The sequence below is a fragment of the Castor canadensis genome, chromosome 1 (assembly GCF_047511655.1).
Source record: "Castor canadensis chromosome 1, mCasCan1.hap1v2, whole genome shotgun sequence".
NCBI lineage: Eukaryota > Metazoa > Chordata > Mammalia > Rodentia > Castoridae > Castor > Castor canadensis.
In genome coordinates, this window is record NC_133386.1 from 158,547,154 (window position 1) to 158,565,722 (window position 18,569).

The 18,569-nt window shown below is 37.2% G+C and overlaps 1 protein-coding gene across 5 annotated transcripts in view; it reads left to right on the plus strand.

Annotated features, from left to right (window-relative positions):
- Positions 1–1,075: 1,075 nt before the first annotated feature.
- Prmt3 (protein arginine methyltransferase 3) overlaps positions 1,076–18,569 on the plus strand; it is a 133,230-nt gene continuing 115,736 nt past the window's right edge. The window contains exons 1-8 of one of the 5 annotated variants that reach the window (XM_074042846.1): positions 1,076–1,233; positions 1,422–1,575; positions 3,053–3,135; positions 4,689–4,738; positions 5,678–5,780; positions 11,668–11,827; positions 13,852–13,993; positions 18,442–18,507. In XM_074042846.1, the coding sequence (XP_073898947.1) occupies positions 1,206–1,233; positions 1,422–1,575; positions 3,053–3,135; positions 4,689–4,738; positions 5,678–5,780; positions 11,668–11,827; positions 13,852–13,993; positions 18,442–18,507 (786 nt within the window). In that variant the 5' untranslated portion in view covers positions 1,076–1,205. The remainder of the gene's footprint in view (positions 1,234–1,421; positions 1,576–3,052; positions 3,136–4,688; positions 4,739–5,677; positions 5,781–11,667; positions 11,828–13,851; positions 13,994–18,441; positions 18,508–18,569) is intronic. The other 4 variants (XM_074042850.1, XM_074042853.1, XM_074042856.1 and 1 more) reach the window with 4 other exon arrangements.

Consider the following 18,569-nt stretch of genomic DNA (forward strand, 5'->3'; position numbering starts at 1 on the left):
AGAGCAATGACTAGTAGTAAATAAAAGGCTTGAGGGCGGGATGCGTGATGAAAGGTTGAGTTTGAAATGTTAGGCAGGATTATGCAGAGCCTAATGAGACATGGTTTCAAACACATGTCAAGAAGTCTAGTCTCTGGGATTGGCTCTTGGGACACTACCCACCAAAATTAGTGTGCCCACCACATCTAAGGGAGTTCAATCATTAAATATAAGAATGTTAGAAAGGAGGTGGCCCAAGCCATAGGAACTTTTGTGTTCTTCCCCTCACACAGCCAGAATGTTTTTTGTAAACACATCTGACAGTGTCACCTTAAACCTGTTCAGCTGTTTTCCATTGTGTAGCATAAAGTTAACACTTAAGCACTTTACATGTATTAACTCATTTTATCCTTCACACAGCGCCCACAGGTTAATGCTGCTGTTATCCTCGTTTTGAGGAAACTGAGGCAGCGAGAGGGCAGATAGCTTGCTTAAGGTTATATAGTTAGAAAGCTACTGAAGTAGGATTCAGACCCATTAGGCTGGTCTCAGAGTCCACGGACTCAAAGGTTAAATTGCTTTCTGGGAACTCGGTCTCATTTGGTCTCCACGGTGCACCCACAGATAGAGTACACGTTAATGTAGCTTAATTCAAATAGCTCGCTTCTCCCAGCTGCACCGCAGGGACCTGGGAGTTCAAGAACCAATGAAGCCCGGGTCCCTGCCTACGCTGGCCTCCTCTCCGCCACCAGAGGGCGCCGCGGGCTGGTCGCTCCTTCAGAGTGCTCTTCCCGAGAATAAGGGAAGCACAGAGGACACCATGCCACAGCAAAGCTACTACGGCCTGTCTCCACCTCTGGGCTTAGGACTCGGTGCCAGCACTTCTCGTTAAGGCCTGCTGGAGCTTGAGGAGAAGACAAAAGTCATCTCCAAGCCCGCCGCGTGCAACCCAGCTTGCAGCAGTTTCTGGACGCACGCTGCGGCAACCCAAAGGCAGGCGGAGGCGGAGCCTCGCACTCTCGCCCCGCCCACAAGCCTCACGTGATCAAAAGCTCCGCGGTCTCGGGCCGGAAGTGCTCGCCAGCCGGCGCGCGCGCTCGCGCTCGTTCCCTGGTGTCTGCGTGGTTCCCGGGCCTCGCCGCGCGCTTGCGCTCGTTCCCGAGGTCGCGCGCGGCCGGCTGGTCCCCGCCCCCCCCAGGCCCGCCGAGCTCCGGGCCTTCACCGCCATGTGCTCGTTAGCGTCAGGCACTACCGGTGGGTACCTTGCTCCTCAGCAGCCGGCCCGGCGGGTAAACGGCCTCCTCTCCCCAGCCCCACCGCCGGGAGGCAGCCTGGGCGGTGGGCCTTGCAGGGAGGTTGGCGAGGTGCGGGAGTGAGGGCCGCGGGGGGGACTCCTCGTGCTCCTCCGAGGCCGACCAGATCTGACTGTGTGCGTGTGTTAGGCGGCCGGGGCGCCGTGCAGGAGGAGGAGGAGGAGGAGGAGGAGGAGGACCTGCCCGAACTGTCGGACAGCGGCGACGAGGCCGCCTGGGAGGATGAGGACGGTGCCGAGCCCCCGCACGACAAGCAGCAGACCCCCTGCCTGTTCTGTAACAGGTTCGTCCACCTCGGCCCCGGCCCTGGGGTCTGCCCACGAGTGGAAGCAGACCCTTTCAGTTCTTTGGGGGTGATGGCTTGTTGAGCAGGAAGCCCCCACCGTAGTTGGAGGGTGGAGCCAGCAACCCGAAGCCCGGTTGTATAGTACTTGTCAGCCACGGGCCTCACCCAGTTTCTCTTGCATAAAGTGAGCCTGTTTGAGATTAGATCTTCAGTTCCAAATGTGGTGTGCACCCTTGTCACTTAAAAACAAACAAAAACCAAACAGATGTTGAACCCCTAGGTTCTAGGACTCTTCTGCTTATAAAGCCACTGAGGTGATTCTCATCTTGTTACTTAAGTAACACAGAACCAGGTAATCTCTAGAGCCCTTGCGGTAATTTGAGCAGTAGAGAGCCAGCTTCTCAGGTGTGACATTTTAGCCCCTTAAATTGTTACAGTTCATCTTAACTAAGTAAGTAGGGGCTTCTCACCTGTTGAGAGAATGGATGCCTCTGCACTTATGGAAAAAGAGACTGCAGTTGTCAGTAACTTGTTCAAGATTACGAGCTATAGTTTGTGTTCCCAAACACGTTCTTTCTACTTAAAATTCTGCCTCTAAGTATCAAGAAACTTTGACATTGGCTGCTGTGGGCAAGTGGTCATGAAAGGGGCCTGATTGGCATTGACCATTTTCGTAAATATTTTCCAGTGTCCCAGATACCTGGAGGTGGCGCTAATTGGTGGTATATTAGTGTTCTTATGTGTACCCTCAGTGGAGATACAGAATGACTGCATATTGTCTAGTGGTTATAAAGAGGTATTTATTGAGCATCAGTGGTGCAGTGCTTCTGATAGGCTGCATAAATTCTGCAAGTAACCTTTCTTGGCAAATCATTGGTGGAAAACTGCCTGCTGCATATGTACTAGGCATACAGAAGTAGTTCGCAGTGTCTCTGCTATATATTCGTGTTGTCGTGACCTTCAGTTCTGCAGGTCACGGAAGAAAGAGGCCTGGTCTTCACGACGTCTGTAGTGCTGGTACTGTGGGAACACTACAGGATCTCTGAAATATGGTACTTTGGGAATGTGCCAGCTGTAAAGTTACGTTTTATGCTTTATTTCCAAAAGGAGTTTGAGCTGTGCCAGTTCAAAGCCTCGGAAAGCAGAGTTAAGGAAGAAATAGTGTCAGTAGGCAGTTTTCAAAAGGAAACTTTCCTAAAAGCCTGTTTTGATAAATTCAGTGCTGTTTGACAAATAAGTTAACCTTAACTTTTAAAGGATATTTAATTTGTTTTAGGTACTAAATGGAACTCAGCAGCACTAATTCTTACTAGAACTGCTGAGTTCTGTTCCTTTCATCTACCAGTGCGTTTGTTTTTGCTTAACTGGAAATAAAACTAGAGACCAACTGAGTGAAAAAAGTTACATTTAAGATGAAATCACTACTCAGGCTTCCCAAGGGACTATTCCATGAAGCTTTCACTTGATTTTTCAGGTTATTCACATCTGCTGAAGAAACATTTTCACACTGTAAGTCAGAACATCAATTTAATATTGATAACATGGTCCATAAACATGGTGAGTATTTCTTAGAATAAAAAGGCAGTTTTAATTGTAAAAGTTCAAATTTTATGATTTTCTACACACTTTTCTGTACAAGTCCAATGTAGTGAAACAGCAACAACTTAAGGAAATTTGTTTTTTGACAAGTGGCCTTTGAAGAAAGACTAATAAGTCACTTTTTTAGACAAAATTCACTGTATTTAAGCTTATAATGGCTTCCCAACTGAATAAATGGATTAAAAAAAAAGGCTTAAGACTGCATTTTCATACTATTAGAATTAGGGAGATCAGGGATAGATGTGGACTTCGGGAAAGGAGGTAGGTCATTGTGGAAAAAGACAACTAGCCAGGACCAAGTATAATATGAACTTGCCTACAAGATTGAATTTTATAACCTTGCAAGAAAGTAAAGAAAAATAGAATGGTGAAGTTAAGGTACTGTATGCAAAATATTCAGGTGATGTTTGTGTTGATTTGCATTTAAACATGCTTTCCTTATGCTTAAAGCCTTCTACTTCTGTAAATAGATATAGAAGAGCTATCCTATGTCACTAAAATTAACTAAATACAGAATTGATTTATTTTGGTCCCTGTTTTTATTAACAACTAGAAAGAATGTTATTGAAGAATAGCAAATACTAGACAGATTTTCAGGTCCCAAATAATTATTTGATATGTTTATAGGCCATAAATTCATGGGCAACTGCTTTTGTGGATCATGTAAATGACAGTCTCAGTTTTTCTTCCCTTTCTAATGTTGCATTTCAAACTGAATTGGAGTCATACTTTTTAATTTTTTTTTTTTACTTATCAAAAAATAGAGGTTTGTGTGTGCTATTAAAGCTTCTTCATAACATCATTTCTCAATAATAACCAATTACCCATGATGACTAATAGCCATTTTGTTCCATGACATATAATAACCATTATATTATCACTTTCCTTTGTCTTAAATGCTGCTTCATTTTGGGAAAGATAGAACCAAATAATAAGCCTCATTGTTTTTAATGTACATCATTTAACTTCATGGAAAGGCTAGTAGACTTTGTATACTCCATGTCTTGGCAAAATTATAATTTGGTAGGCACTATAAAAATTAAGGATTTATAATTTAGAATTTGCAAAAGATTTACAAAGTTCCAGCTATAATACTAAGTGCTGAGTGCTTATTTAAACCTAGAACCTGATCTTTTTTTGTATTGTTCTGACAACAAAGAAGTAAAATTCCAAAAAATTTCCCAGTTTTTTAGAAATACAGGAAAAGCACTTCAAAATTTGTTATCTAGTGCTGTTTGGTTCTCAGATAAATATTCTATTTGTAATTTCTTTTTTTTTTTTTTGTGCTACAGGGGGGTTGAACGCAGGGCTTCACACTTGCTAGGCAGTGGTCTTACTGCTTGAGCCACTGCACCAGTCCTCTATTTCTAATTTTTAATACGAAATTCAAAATATAAGTGGTAGGCTAAAGATCAGAAGTATTACCTAATCAGAGGAATATTTATAGAACAAGCCAGATAAAACTCATGTCATACTAAAATAGGTGAATTATCTGTTTTCTTCCCCTTTAGGACTTGAATTTTATGGATACATTAAACTAATAAATTTTATTAGACTTAAGGTAAGTTGGCAGCTTAATTTATAATTTTGCTTAGAAATTAAAGGAATATCACAATGACTATCACTGCACTGGTTACTTACAGGAACATGAAGAACTGTTTTAAATTTGGTATTCATCAGATTGTGGGAATCATGGACATAAAGAACCAGCATAAACACCAAGTAAACTATACACAACTGACCAATCAGTACAGACAATACTATGGCTCTTGATTTCAGTGTTTTTTGCCACTTCTATTGAGTTTTTAAAAACAGTTTTCCATTCTTCCTTGTTTCTGGGTTCTAACTGAAAAATACCAAAAGTGTACAATGTAGCGCATGGTGAAATGTCCAAGTAGAAACTCAGCTCAGCCACTGCCCTAACGAGTGACTCTGTGGAAACTCCCACCTAGCTATAATCATAGATCGGTGACAAGCCGTAAAGGACTGTCCCTCCCAGAAGGCTTACTAGCCCTGTGACCAGGACTAGCAGCCTGGTGGAGGTGACCAATTTGCTATCCTTTTTCCAGGGGGTACTTCTCTGCTGGGCAGCCCCTTGGAGAGAGGATGGTTAAGCAGAGAGAACCACAGAGGGGTGGAGCAGAAATTCCCCTCGCTTGGGAACATGAAAAGTAATTCAGTGTCATATCATTTCTGTAAATGCAGAAATAATTTGTAGTTTGATTTCTAGTACTTTGGGTACTCTTTTAAAAATTTTTTTCAAATGGGTTTTTTTGGTCCCCTTTAAATGAATGTTTGTATTGTCACTTTCCCTAAATCAAAACAATATAAAGCTCTGTATTGAAACAATTTAAAATGTAAGGTAAATGCAGACTCCTTAGAGATATACTAATTTTGTGTAGTGCATACTTGTTTTCTTTTGCCTAATTTCCCTAGTTTTTACTAGGGAGATTCACAATTACACTCAGTGAATAAAACATGCAATTAATTTTACATCCAGAATCCCACAGTTGAATATATGAATTCCATATATAACCCAGTGCCTTGGGAAAAAGAAGAGTATTTGAAGCCTGTATTAGAAGATGACCTTTTACTTCAATTTGGTAAGATAAACATCCTGTATCTACTTTAACATAAGACCATTTGTTATGGCAAAACGAAAGCAAAGTGTTTTAGGGAAATATACAAGTACTCCCTCATTGGTGATTCATTTTCCATGGTTTCATTTACCTGTCGTCAACCACAATCCAAAAACACTAAATGGAAAGTCCTGAAGATAAGTGATTTCGTAAGTTTTTTTCAATGCATGGTGTTGTGGGTAGCATGATTAAATATTGTTCTGTCCAGCTCTTTCTCTCCTGGGACAGGCACCTTCCTTCTGTACTGTGTCTCCACACTGTGGATGCTACCTACCCCTTAGTCAGCTAGTAGCCATTTTGGTTGTAGGATTGACTATTGCAGTATTGCAGTGCTTATGTTCAAGTAATCTTTGAGATAAAGATTATATTCACACCACTTTTATTACAGTCTATTGTTATATTTGGACTATTTTATTAGTTACTGTTGCTAATTTCTTACTGAGCCTGATTTATAAATCAAACTTTATGATAGGTATGTATGTATTGGAAAAACATAGTATATATAAGATTTGGTACTGCCTGTGGTTTCAGGTATCCCCTGCGGATATTGGAACATATCTTTAATGGATAAGAGGGAAAATTTCTAAAAATCTCATCAGGTGGTTGGTTTTAACCGAAAAGTCACTTAAAAACTAATAGTCACACTAACAGTTACTGGGAATTTAGAAGTATGAGCTTGTTTGAGCATTTTGAAACATAAGGAAACTGGAGAGAATGATTTTTAGTTATTAGACAATAATTTTCTGAACAGCTTTAAAATATATATAATAATGTTTGCTGCTTTTGTCTCAAATGTTCAGATCATATCACTGGTTTTTCTTAAGACATCTGATTTACTGAGATTTTGTTTTGGTGCAGAACAGATTCCACTCAAATTTTCATGGGCTTAACCTCATGCACTAACTCTTCAGCTTCCCTATGGCAGAACCACTCTTTTCTTTACTATAGTAGTTTCCTTTAGTTATTTGCCCTGTGCTTTTTTTTGGTTTTGTTTTGTTTTTTAATTTCATGAGATCCTTCTCCCCTAGCAGCTGAGAATCTAAAATTCAGCTGTGCAGGATAAGTGCCTCAGGTGCAACCCCCCACCCAGGAGTGGAAATCCATCCGAGGCTCCCTGATTGCACAGTGCTTTGATGTATTCCTTATTGCACAGGAGTCTTGTTATAATTTTGTTGGCTTCTTAGAGTTTATAGATGTAATCTATAGGAATGAAGTTTTGTATTTTCCCATGTACTTTATTTCATGCTTCTTGTACAGTTGGGACAAATGAAAGGTTTGCTTTCTTCAGATCAGCAAGACCATTCTAAACAGATGCACCTAAACAGGTCATAGTTTGACAATGTGTATTTGGGCAGTTATTCAGTTATTATCTCATTTCCTTGAGAAATGCCGGCATTGAGTTGTGAGGCATTGTGTTGTGGCAGTAAGAAGCTTACTGTGCTATTTGTGACCTGGACAAAGCACTGCAGCTTTCTGTTTTAAGTCTGTTCATCTGCAAAATGAAGAGTTAGGCTAGGTTTCTAAGATCCTTCTTCACTAAAATTTGGTGGTTCCCAGCTTTATTTTTCCCTCTTTTGACAACTTTTCTTTAATGTTATTTCTTACAGTGACGAAAGTGGTCTCTGGTAAATGACAGAGTGCTCAACAGAGGTTCCTCTATTCAAGTTTGAATATAACTTCCTATATTCAAAATCATTGAACACTCACTCACAGGATGAAAGTCTATCTTAAAAGCTTTAGGAACACAAAGGAATGAAATTCATGGTCCTCTCTCATTGAGCGCCCCCAGTCTGATAATAGATATGTGTGATTGTTTTTTAATGTCTGTACTGTAGTTTAATATAAAGTAGAATATGATAACTGCCATGAAAAGTAGAAAAGGTGCTGTAGCTCAGTAGAGGAAGTCATTTTTCAGATCAACAACAAATGGTGGGTGCTGTGGGTTGGTCACAGATCAGTCTGGAACTCTTAACTCTCCATTCCTATAAATTTAGCTTTAATTTTAATTCGTAAAAAAGATTGTCATTATGTCCACCTGAAAAGAATTTTGCAAAGATAATGCATATTAGCATGGAAACTGCCATAGCATAAGTTCTTAATAAAGGGGAATTTATTGTTACTAACATGTAAATTCTACAAGTAAGTTCTATAGGAGTTTGCACATAGAAGTCATGGCCCAGGGCCTATGAGATGAAGTGGAGCTGAAACTGGGCATGGTCTTATGTCTCCTGCCTGCATTCTCTGATAGGCTGTGCTCCTGGCCATTTGTCAAGTGAGATGGAAGTGAAAGTCACCATGACCCTGCCCCAAGCATGATTACTGACCACTTCACCTTCACTCATTTTCAGTAAATATTTATTGAGCATTGGCTAAGTATTTGGCTTTAGAATATAAATATGACTGAACTAGTAAAGGAGATGAATAAGAAAATAGGCAAGGAATATGCAGTATTAGGCAGATAAAGGTAACTTTATGGTGGAGAAACCTGGCAAGTAAGTGCTGCCTTAGCTAAGGAATTAGGTTTAATACCATTGCATTGCTGGTATATATCCCTGACCTGATGTGATGAGAATGGCACACTTTACTTCTCTGGTATTCCTCCTAAAAACCAATTACCCAGGTCTAATTTGGAGGAGAGGTCAGGAAAATCACAATGTGAGAGCCATTCTGCATACTACCTGACCAGCATTCATTCAAATAGTTGAGTCATCAAAAATGATGGAGAGCCTGATAAACTGTCACAGCAGAGAGGGGTTTATAATTTTTTCTTTTTTTTTTTTTTTCCTTGGTGGTACTGGAGTTTGAACTAAGAGCCTCATGCTTGCTCACCACTTGCTGCATTCCACCAGACCTTTTTTGTGTTGGATATTTTTTATTTTTTGCCCAGGCTGATCTCTGCCTCCCCAGGTAGCTAGGATTATAGGTTTGAGACACTGTTACTGGCCCTAAGGGGTTTGGAAGGATGTGGCTATGAAATGTTTTGTGGTATCTTGGGATTCTGGAATAGAAAATTAAAGGAGTCTGAAAAATAAAATGGCTTAATCTTTTTAAAAGGTACATATAATATTTGGATCACATTCCACATAGGATTCATATCCTTTCATATAAAGAGCTCTTAGGGGCTGGGGAGCGTAGCTCAGTGGTAGAGTGCTTGCCTAGCATGTGTGAGACCCTGGGTTTGATCCCAGCACTGAAAGACATAGGATCAAATACTTGATAGAACAGTAATAGGAAAAGAGAAAAAAAAAGCCTATAGGATCAGACACTTTACCAAAAGAGGCATAAAAGTGTGAAACACATGTAAAGATGTTCCGAGTCACTCAGCCATGCAAATTAAAACAAGACCGGGGTGCCATTTCCTACCTGTTAGATTAGCAGAACGTTTGAAAATAACACGTACTGTTGGTGAGCTTGTGAACAGATAGGTACTCTCATATGTTGTTAGAGAATGCAGATTTGATAGTACTTAATAAAACTTTATTTTTTCTTTTGCGTTTTTGTTTTATCTTACTGTGGTGCTGGAGATTGAGCCCAGAGCCTCATGCATGCTAGGCAAGTGCTGTATTGCTGAGCTACAGCCCCACCCCCAACAAAACTGTATATACTTCTTAACATAGCAATCTTACTGGTAAGAATCTATTTTGAAGATAAACCTTCTTCTTCTGAAAGTACATATATACAAAGTTACTCACTGTAGCGTTGTAATTTCAAAATATTAGAAACAACCCAAAAACTTGGACCTAAGAGAGTGTTTGAATAAACTATGGAAAATCCACACTGGAGCAGTATACAGCTCTTAAAAAGAACAAGCATCTCTGTGAACTGATACACAGTAATATGTAGAACATAATATTAAAAACAGGCAAAACCCAAAAGGGTGTCTATAGTGTGCTACTCTTCATGTTTACTAAATCATTTCTCCTTTTCAAGTTTATAAGTTTAGCTTTTAATAAATAATTGCTACAAGGCTGGACACGGTGATTCACACCAATAATTCCAGCTATTCAGAAGGCAGGGATGGAGAAGATTGCAGTTGGAGGCTAACCCAGGCAAAAAGTTAGTGGGACCTCATCTCGACAAACTGCACATAGCGGTTTCATGCCTGTTACACCATCTGTGAGGCAGACATAGGGGGATCTTGGTCCAAGGTTGATCTGTGTGAAAAGTTCAAGACCCTATCTGAAAAATAAGTTAAAACAGAAAGGGGCCGGGGGCATGTCCCGAGTGGTAGTGCATCTGCCTAACATGGGCAAGGCTGTGAGTTCAAACCCCAGTACCACCAATAAATAAATAAATAAATAGTTACTACATATTATTAATCTTAAAAATTATGACTCAATTTTATTGTAGCAGAAAGTAAAACAAACTTGTTAATTTGAAGATTGTTGAAAACAAAAATGCAAAGTGATGATTATAGGAGGTAGGAAATCATGGCACACCAGTGTTAGTTGGAAATATTTAGTTGTGCTGGTCAGTTTCTGATAAGTTGAATAGCGAATGACTAGTCTTAAACACAGCGATCGGTATACTGCACTGCTTTTGTGTCAGGAGTTCAGCATAGGCTCTGGTCTTCTTTAGTATTACTTCTTTAGTATTACTGTGTAGTTGTTAAGCTTTGCTATTTTGTCCCAACCCTGGAAAAGCGTCTTTATAAATTTCACACTAAAACCTGAGGAGTGTTAAAAAAAAAAAAAAAAAGTTATTTTCTCCAGGGCTATACTAAGGAGAAAATTACTAATTTGCATTGTTCATTGCTTTATATTGATCTGAAAGTTAGGCTGTTAATGGGACATTGGGGTTTTGTAACCTCATTTGCTCCATATTTTAAAACTTCTTATAGTGTTATTATTTCTACAATAGAAGTTAAGGATTTGTATATAATGAAATTAAAATTCTAATCAACTTTAATATTAAGATTTTAGATATTTAATTTAATAATATCAGTAGTAAAATGTTAGTATACAGATTTTGCTCCACCTTGCCCAGGATGAACAAGAAGTCTTCGTCTGTATGCTATTCTTAAAGAATATCTTTTTTTCCTCTAGCTTTGTAATAGAAAATTGTGTGCATTGAAGGTGTACAGTGTTACGATTTGATACATTGTGAAATTATTACCATCAAACTAATTAACATCCATCACTTCCCATAGCATTTTTTTGTGTATGATGAGAACACTTAAGATCTACTTAGCAAATTTCAATTATGCACTGTGGCTTTGTTTACTACAGTCACCATGTGGAAGGTGAGACACTCAGAATTTAAACGTCTTATAACTGAAGATGGTACCCTTTAACCAACATTTCTCCAATTCTAACCCTCATCCCCTGACAACCACCGTTCTACTGTCCATTTCCATGAGGTTCTTTTTAAGATTCCATACACAAGTGAGATCATGCAATATTTTGTCATTATGTATCTGGCATATTTCACTTCACGTAAAATCCTCTAGGCTCACCCATGTTGTCCCAAATGATAAGATTTCCCTTCAGGAACATGTAAATGTACTGCCTGCTCTTCTGCAGATAAGGACACAAACTGAGAGGTGGCTTTGTTAGTGGCAGAACGTGGGCTTTAGAGTTTTTTTCTCTTTTACTTTTTTTCTTCCTGTGTTTGGTTCAATATAATTAATACACATACGTGTTCAATGCAGGTAAATAATGAAAAACTTAGACTAATGTCATGCTCTTTGAATTCAAACTGAGACCATGTGGATGTTAAATATTTAATTAAAAGTACTGATTTTTCTCAGTCAACCATATTATGTGGCACTTAGACATATTTCTTCCTAGCATGTTTCTACTCACTGCTGTAAGGTAACTTGATAATGACTGATGTCCATTTGTTTCTTTAGATGTAGAAGATCTTTACGAACCTGTGTCAGTCCCATTCTCATATCCCAATGGACTCAGTGAAAATACATCTGTTGTTGAAAAATTGAGACGTATGGAAGCCAGGGCGCTCTCTGCTGAAGCTGCATTAGCTAGAGCACGTGAGGATCTGCAAAGAATGAAGTAATTTATCAGTCTTACAGAAAATTGTTTAGGTTCCTCAGATAATATAGCTAATGGCAAGGTAGACTATAGAATATTTCATATATTACAAAGCACAGTGTAAATGTTTAATTTTAGTGGCATTAAAGATACACAGCATTTTCATACAAGGGTTGATTAATTGATCCTTCATTAATTAGTTGATTAATATAAAATTTTGTGATTTTTTAATCTATTTTTCCATACTTCATAATTACTTTTGTACTAACGGTAGTTGTTCTGAGAGATGTCCTATTGAATGTTTTTGATATTGCCTTCCTTTTAATTTTCCTATTTCCAATCAGTTTCTCCATTTTAATTTTCCTATCCTAGGTTTTCAGAAATGTAGGAATTAATAATTTTAAGGCTTGGGGAATACACAGGGTTGCAATTTTTGTTTTTAAAGAATCAAAATGTATTAATAGTATAGTGGTTAAGTAGGAAACCAGATAGGTGGGGACAGGTTGTTGTTCCCCCCATCCCACATTGAGTAAATGAGCATCTAGTATAGTACTTTTCAAAGTTCACTGTGCATATAAATCTCTTGGAGTTCTTGTTAATGTAGATTCTGACTCAGGAGGTCTTGAGCCTGAGGCTCTGCATTTCTAACTAGTATACCTCAGAGTTTTTTTTACCTGTTGGATTTTTAAGGTAGAAGTATCCATTGGTACCTTAGCACCCATTTGATGGTTTGCCAGAATGTCTTGCATGTCCCCTTCCTTGTTTCTGGATTTTTACGCTAATGAACCTAGTGATCAATTCTTCTTTCTGCCCCTTTGTTCTTCCTCTTGCATACCTTTTTTTTCTTTTTAATTTTTCTTTTTTTATTATTCATATGTGCATACAATGCTTGGGTCATTTCTCCCCTCTGCCCCCACCCCCTCCCTTACCACCCACTCTGCCCCCTCCCTCTTCCCCCCACCCCCTCGATACCCAGCAGAAACTATTTTGCCCTTATCTCTAATTTTGTTGAAGAGAGAGTATAAGCAATAATAGGAAGGAACAAGGGTTTTTGCTAGTTGAGATAAGGATAGCTATACAGGGAGTTGACTCACATTAATTTCCTGTGCGTGTGTGTTGCCTTCTAGGTTAATTCTTTTTGATCTAACCTTTTCTCTAGTTCCTGGTCCCCTTTTCCTATTGGCCTCAGTTGCTTTTAAGGTATCTGCTTTAGTTTCTCTGCATTGAGGGTAACAAATGCTAGCTAATTTTTTAGGTGTCTTACCCATCCTCATATCTCCCTTGTGTGCACTCGCTTTATCTTGTGATCAAAGTTCAGTCCCCTTGTTGTGTTTGCCCTGGATCTAATGTCTGCATTATGAGGGAGAACATACGATTTTTGGTCTTTTGGGCTAGGCTAACATCACTCAGAATGATGATCTCCAATTCCATCCATTTATCAGAGAATGATAACATTTCATTCTTCTTCATGGCTGCATAAAATTCCACTGTGTATAGATACCACATTTTCTTAATCCATTCATCAGTAGTGGGGCATCTTGGCTGTTTCCATAACTTGGCTATTGTGAATAGTGCCTTGCATACCTTTTGAACTATTGACATGTCACCATCATTGAGGAGTTGAGTTTAGAGCTGAAGTGGACAGGATTGATGTATGTGAATAACTACCTAATTTGGGTTTACTTTTTACCCTTTTAACCCTTCCAAGAGATAATATGGTTTTAAAGAAAAACAAAGTTTAAATAAACTGCATTGATTTAAGATGCTAAAAAATCTTAGAACAACAGAAACAATAAATTTGAATAAAGAAAATGTGTCTATTTTGTTCAGTTGAAAAATATAAGGAAGTTAAGCAGTTGGCATTGCTTTGTGGTTTACAGAAATGTTCAGAACTGGGGTTGAATAGTCTGTGGGTAGCTCTACCAGAGGGAGCCTATCATACTCTTCACATCCCCTCCCCCCAGTCCTCTTTCTCAACCTCTAGCCTTTCCTTTTTTCATGGTCCAGTAAACCTGTCTCAAGAGCGTATTTCAAATTGATTACAGACAATTTGCTCAGGATTTTGTGATGAACGCAGATGTCAGAACCTGCTCGTCATCTACTGCCATTGCCGACCTCCAGGAGGATGAGGATGGTGTTTATTTCAGCTCATACGGGCATTATGGGATACATGAAGAAATGCTAAAGGTTAGAAAAGAGCACAGATGTGCCATATCCATACTAAAGAAAAAACATAATAAATCAGATTTTTCCCTAACATATGAAACTGCTTCTTTTTTAAGAATTGCTTTTTAAACTTCTTTGGTGCTTAAATCATTGATCTTGAGATGCAAAGATTACAGAGGCATTAAAATCACTGTAAATTCTATTTAAGATCTTATTAATCGTTGTTATAAAGTCATGTTTTGCTTAAAATAGAGCATTGGAAAAAACTTAAGATTTTAGTATTCTGAAGAGAAACTATTAAATAGGAATTTATGCGTTTGCTTTTTTAATATGGGAAGGAAATAATTTTAGTTTTTTAAATAACAATACTGACTTAGTTTGGGCAAATAATTCTTTATAATGTTTAATTATAAATCTTGCAATTTTATGGCATGGTTCTTTTTTTAACTTGTTAAATCATTTATATATAGGAATATTTTCTAAATTAGTCAAATCAGATATTTAAATTGAATTGATTTTAATTCTCATAGTGATTATGTCCATGTAGTATAGAAGTTCATTTCTAGCTCTGCCTGATAATTGTACATTTTATTAAGTATTACAGATTAAAATAGAAAGACTTTTAATTCAGTAAAACTGAAAATACTTAAATAGCATAGAATAAATGTTAGGCTGTAAAAATTGCTGAAAATTTTAGATGTTTATCTCTAGGAATTTTAGATGTCATCATTACCTTCTGTTTTCTTAACTCAGTCTATAAAAATCCCTTCTTAAATCCTTCCAAAAACCACTTTATTTAATGTAAGCCTCAACATTAGGATTCTCTGAGACATTTGTCTTAAATAACTAGGCATATTTAATAACATGTAAAAATTTTTGAGTCAGTTTTGCAGGATCACATGGTAGAAGTTTGCTGATTCATAGTTATTATAATTATGTGGGAACTTTAAAGCAATGTCATGTCATTACTTATAACATGTCACAGTTGTGCCTTTTGTTGTCACTTGGGTAGTGACGTAGCATTATGGACAGGTACCTTATAAGTAATAAATTATTTTAAGTCAAGTGAACTTGTTTAAAAGAAATTGACTTACTCCGTGGTTTCTTTTCTTTTTTGTTATTGTTGTTCAACTTTATGTTGTTCAAAATATTTTATTTTTTTCTTGGCAGTCCTGGGGCTTGAACTGAAGACCTTAAGCTTGCTAGGCAGGTGCTCTACCACTTGAACTACATCCCTAGTTCTCAAAATATTTTCTTTAAAGTTAATTTTATTTTGCCTAGAATACTTAAAAGAGTTAACATAAGTCCGCCTTTATTTTTTGAAAGCACCCCATTAATTTAAATACCGTGAACCTTTAATACCTCCAGTTTGACATTTGCTTTGGTTTTTTTAGACATGAGACTCCCAGTAGACATGAGTGTTTCCAGTACATTTATCAGGGAAATCCAGTTTGAGTTTATAAATCTCTATACTGGATACATGTGTTATATGTCAATAACCTAACTATATTTAAGTCCTTCAATGTCTATATAGACTTAAGTTCCATCTTAAAGGTTCCAGTGCCATCTTTTCTCTTTTAGGTAATCAGTACTCCTTATTAATATTCTCTGTGCCTTAGTTTACCTTAGCTGCCGTACAATGTATTTACCTCTTGGAAATGAGTGTTCATAGAAAATGTGGATATATCTGATTAAAGAAAATGGTTTTGCTAAGTTGTGCACTGTAGATGAATGAAGCACATTTTATGTATTTCTTCTGTTTCTCATTTTTGAGACAGGGTCTCACTGTGTACCCCAGGCTGATCTGGTATTTCTTCTGCTTCCTACCTGAACAAATTTTGGCACAAATAAACTGTTGAAATTATCCTACCACTAGAATCTTGCCTAATTTTTGTAACTAAAGTTGAGAAACCCTCCTTAAAGACTTTTATGCTTAGAATTGGCCTTGCTTTTGTAGAATATGATTTGGAAATTTTGTCGTTTAGTTGACCATGATTATAAATTAACATGCATCACTGTCTCTATTGTTTTCAAGAGACGCTACTCTGTGCACATATATCACAGATCATAGTGCTGGTTAGTAGTTGGAAATTTTAGTAGTTTTTTTTTTTGTCACTACTGTCTTCTCATTGTATCTGCAGCTGACTCAAGCTTTCTGTCCACCTTAATGAACCCTTACATTAAAAATGCACATACTTGTATATATGTACCAATTATAGTGCATAATTTTTCTGTTGCCTTAAGCCTTATTCTTAACCGTTTTTATATCTGTAGGAATAATTTCATGATGCTTTGCTCATCTTATAATATTGCTCCTAAATATTAGAGCTCTAATTTTGTTCTTTTGTGTTTCTTAGTTTTAATATGTCAGTGTGAAAGAGAATTAAATTTTTTTTGTTTATTATTTTGTTTTGTATTGACATGTTAGTCTTTGGTTAGAATAAATTTTTAGAAATGGTTTTGAAGGCTAGTTTTTTGTTTTATTTAGGTTTTTTCTTTCTTTCTTTTTTTTTTTTTTTTTTTTTGCGATACTGGACTTTGAACTCAGGGCCTCCTGCTGGAGCTCTACCACTTGAGCCATGCCCTTCCAACCCATGAAAAATAGTTTTTCACTTGCTTGCATGTTCACATTTAGTGGGGCTTTCTTGTAAAAATCCAGTTATTAAATTGAAGCTCTGCTAGTTGTAAGGTGTTATATTTGCTCTACTTTGGATTTCATTACACTGGGGCGAGCATATGAACAAAATGGATGAATATGTAGGAGGAGCCCCCATGCAGGGCTGTAGTTAACTGAGCAGAAGTGCATGGAGTAGGACAGCAGTTGAGGTTCTGTTGATTAAGTTGGAGCAGTGTGAGTGAGGGAGGGTGAGTGGTGAGAGCTTTCCAGGTGAGTGCACTCATGACTGATGTCCATCCTTTGTAGGTTTTGTTGTTTCAGCAAAAATCACTGGCTGTAGTGTAAAAAAAAGAAAAAAAAATATATATAAAAAGGTAAAAATCTATGAAATTATGCTTTTAAACAAGTAATTTTCAAATTAAACCATGAGGGTTTATGTAAATTTATTTAAACATTAGATTATCTTAGTAATTCTTAAAGTAACTTTTAAAAACAAAGTTCAAGGAGAACATTTAAGAAGCCTGATTAAAATTTTTTATGAAACAATTAGAAATAATAATCAGAAAGTCTGAAATTACAGGTTTTTACCTTTTTAGGGCTAGTAACTAAAATGACTTGTCTTTTGAAATCTCCTTTATGTGCTTTAGAAAGTGTAAATATTGGCATAGAAATGTTTTGGGGGATTGTGCTATTATAGCATTTATTGTAACTACAGCATCCCTTGGTGTCCTTGGAGGGTTGGTTCCAGGACACCTGAGGATAGCACAATCTGCAGATGGTGCTATATATATATATATAGCAATATATAATCAGATCTGTTATATAAAATGGCACAGTATTTGTATGTAACCCACACTCGTTTTGCTGTGTACTTTAAAGCACCTCTAGATTATTTATAGTACCTAATGTAGGGTAGATGCTATGTGAATAGTTGTTACTCTGTATGTTTTAGGGAATAATGACAAGAAAAGTCTGTACTTGTTCAGTACATATGTAATTATTTCTTTAAAATATTTTCTGTGTGCTGTTGGTAGGTTGAATGTATGAAAGTGAACCCCACAGATACCGAGAGTTGACTTTTATTTTTACCTAGTGAGAAACCCAAAACTAGAATTCTTGTTTTGTGAGATTCATTTTTATCAGATTCATAGTGTAGTTAGTTGGCAGCAGAGCCCTTAACTACTTAATTTGCAGTCTGTATGTGTTTCAACTTAAGAAATGTGAATACAAGAATGCTGAATGCCTGCCTTGGTCACATTTCACGTGAGTTTGAGAGCATAGGAATCTCATAACATGTGCTGCTGGTTCAAATGATTTACTTTCAGGCTTGCAGGCTTTTCAGTATTATTTTCTACTACAGAAATTTCTAGAAATAAAATAGGATTATTAATCAGCTAGATGTTGATAATGACTTAGAAAAACATTCTCTTGTAGCTTCATTTTTCATATTATCCTACAACTTTTACATTTATCTATTTTGTTTCTTTTATCCCTTGTTTTAATGTAGAGTGTAGAGTCAGGTTTTACAGGCCTGTTTAAAAGGCATCTTTTATTAGCTTTAATCATCACTGAAAGTCTTAGAATGATAATGCATATAAAGAGAAAAATGGGTACATTTTTTAAGAACACAGATAGGTTTTATTTGACTTTTCAGTGATGTTTTCAAAATAAGCATTTTCTTTATGTGTTGTTGCTATTTTCATCTTACTGTTTTCTTTTAGGGAAACAAAACAAAAGCAGATTTGGTTTTCCAACTTAAAAAAATAGCTGTGAAAAGTAGCAAATATCTTCCTAAAATTTTTTACTTCTTCAGGCTATACCTATAAACACAGTATTTTGCTCTCTACCCTAGGACAAAGTACGAACAGAAAGCTACAGAGATTTTATATACCGAAATCCACACATCTTCAAAGATAAGGTGAGTAGTATAGGCTACAAAATTGTACAGTTCATGTTGTTCTTGAGCAATAGAAATCCTGT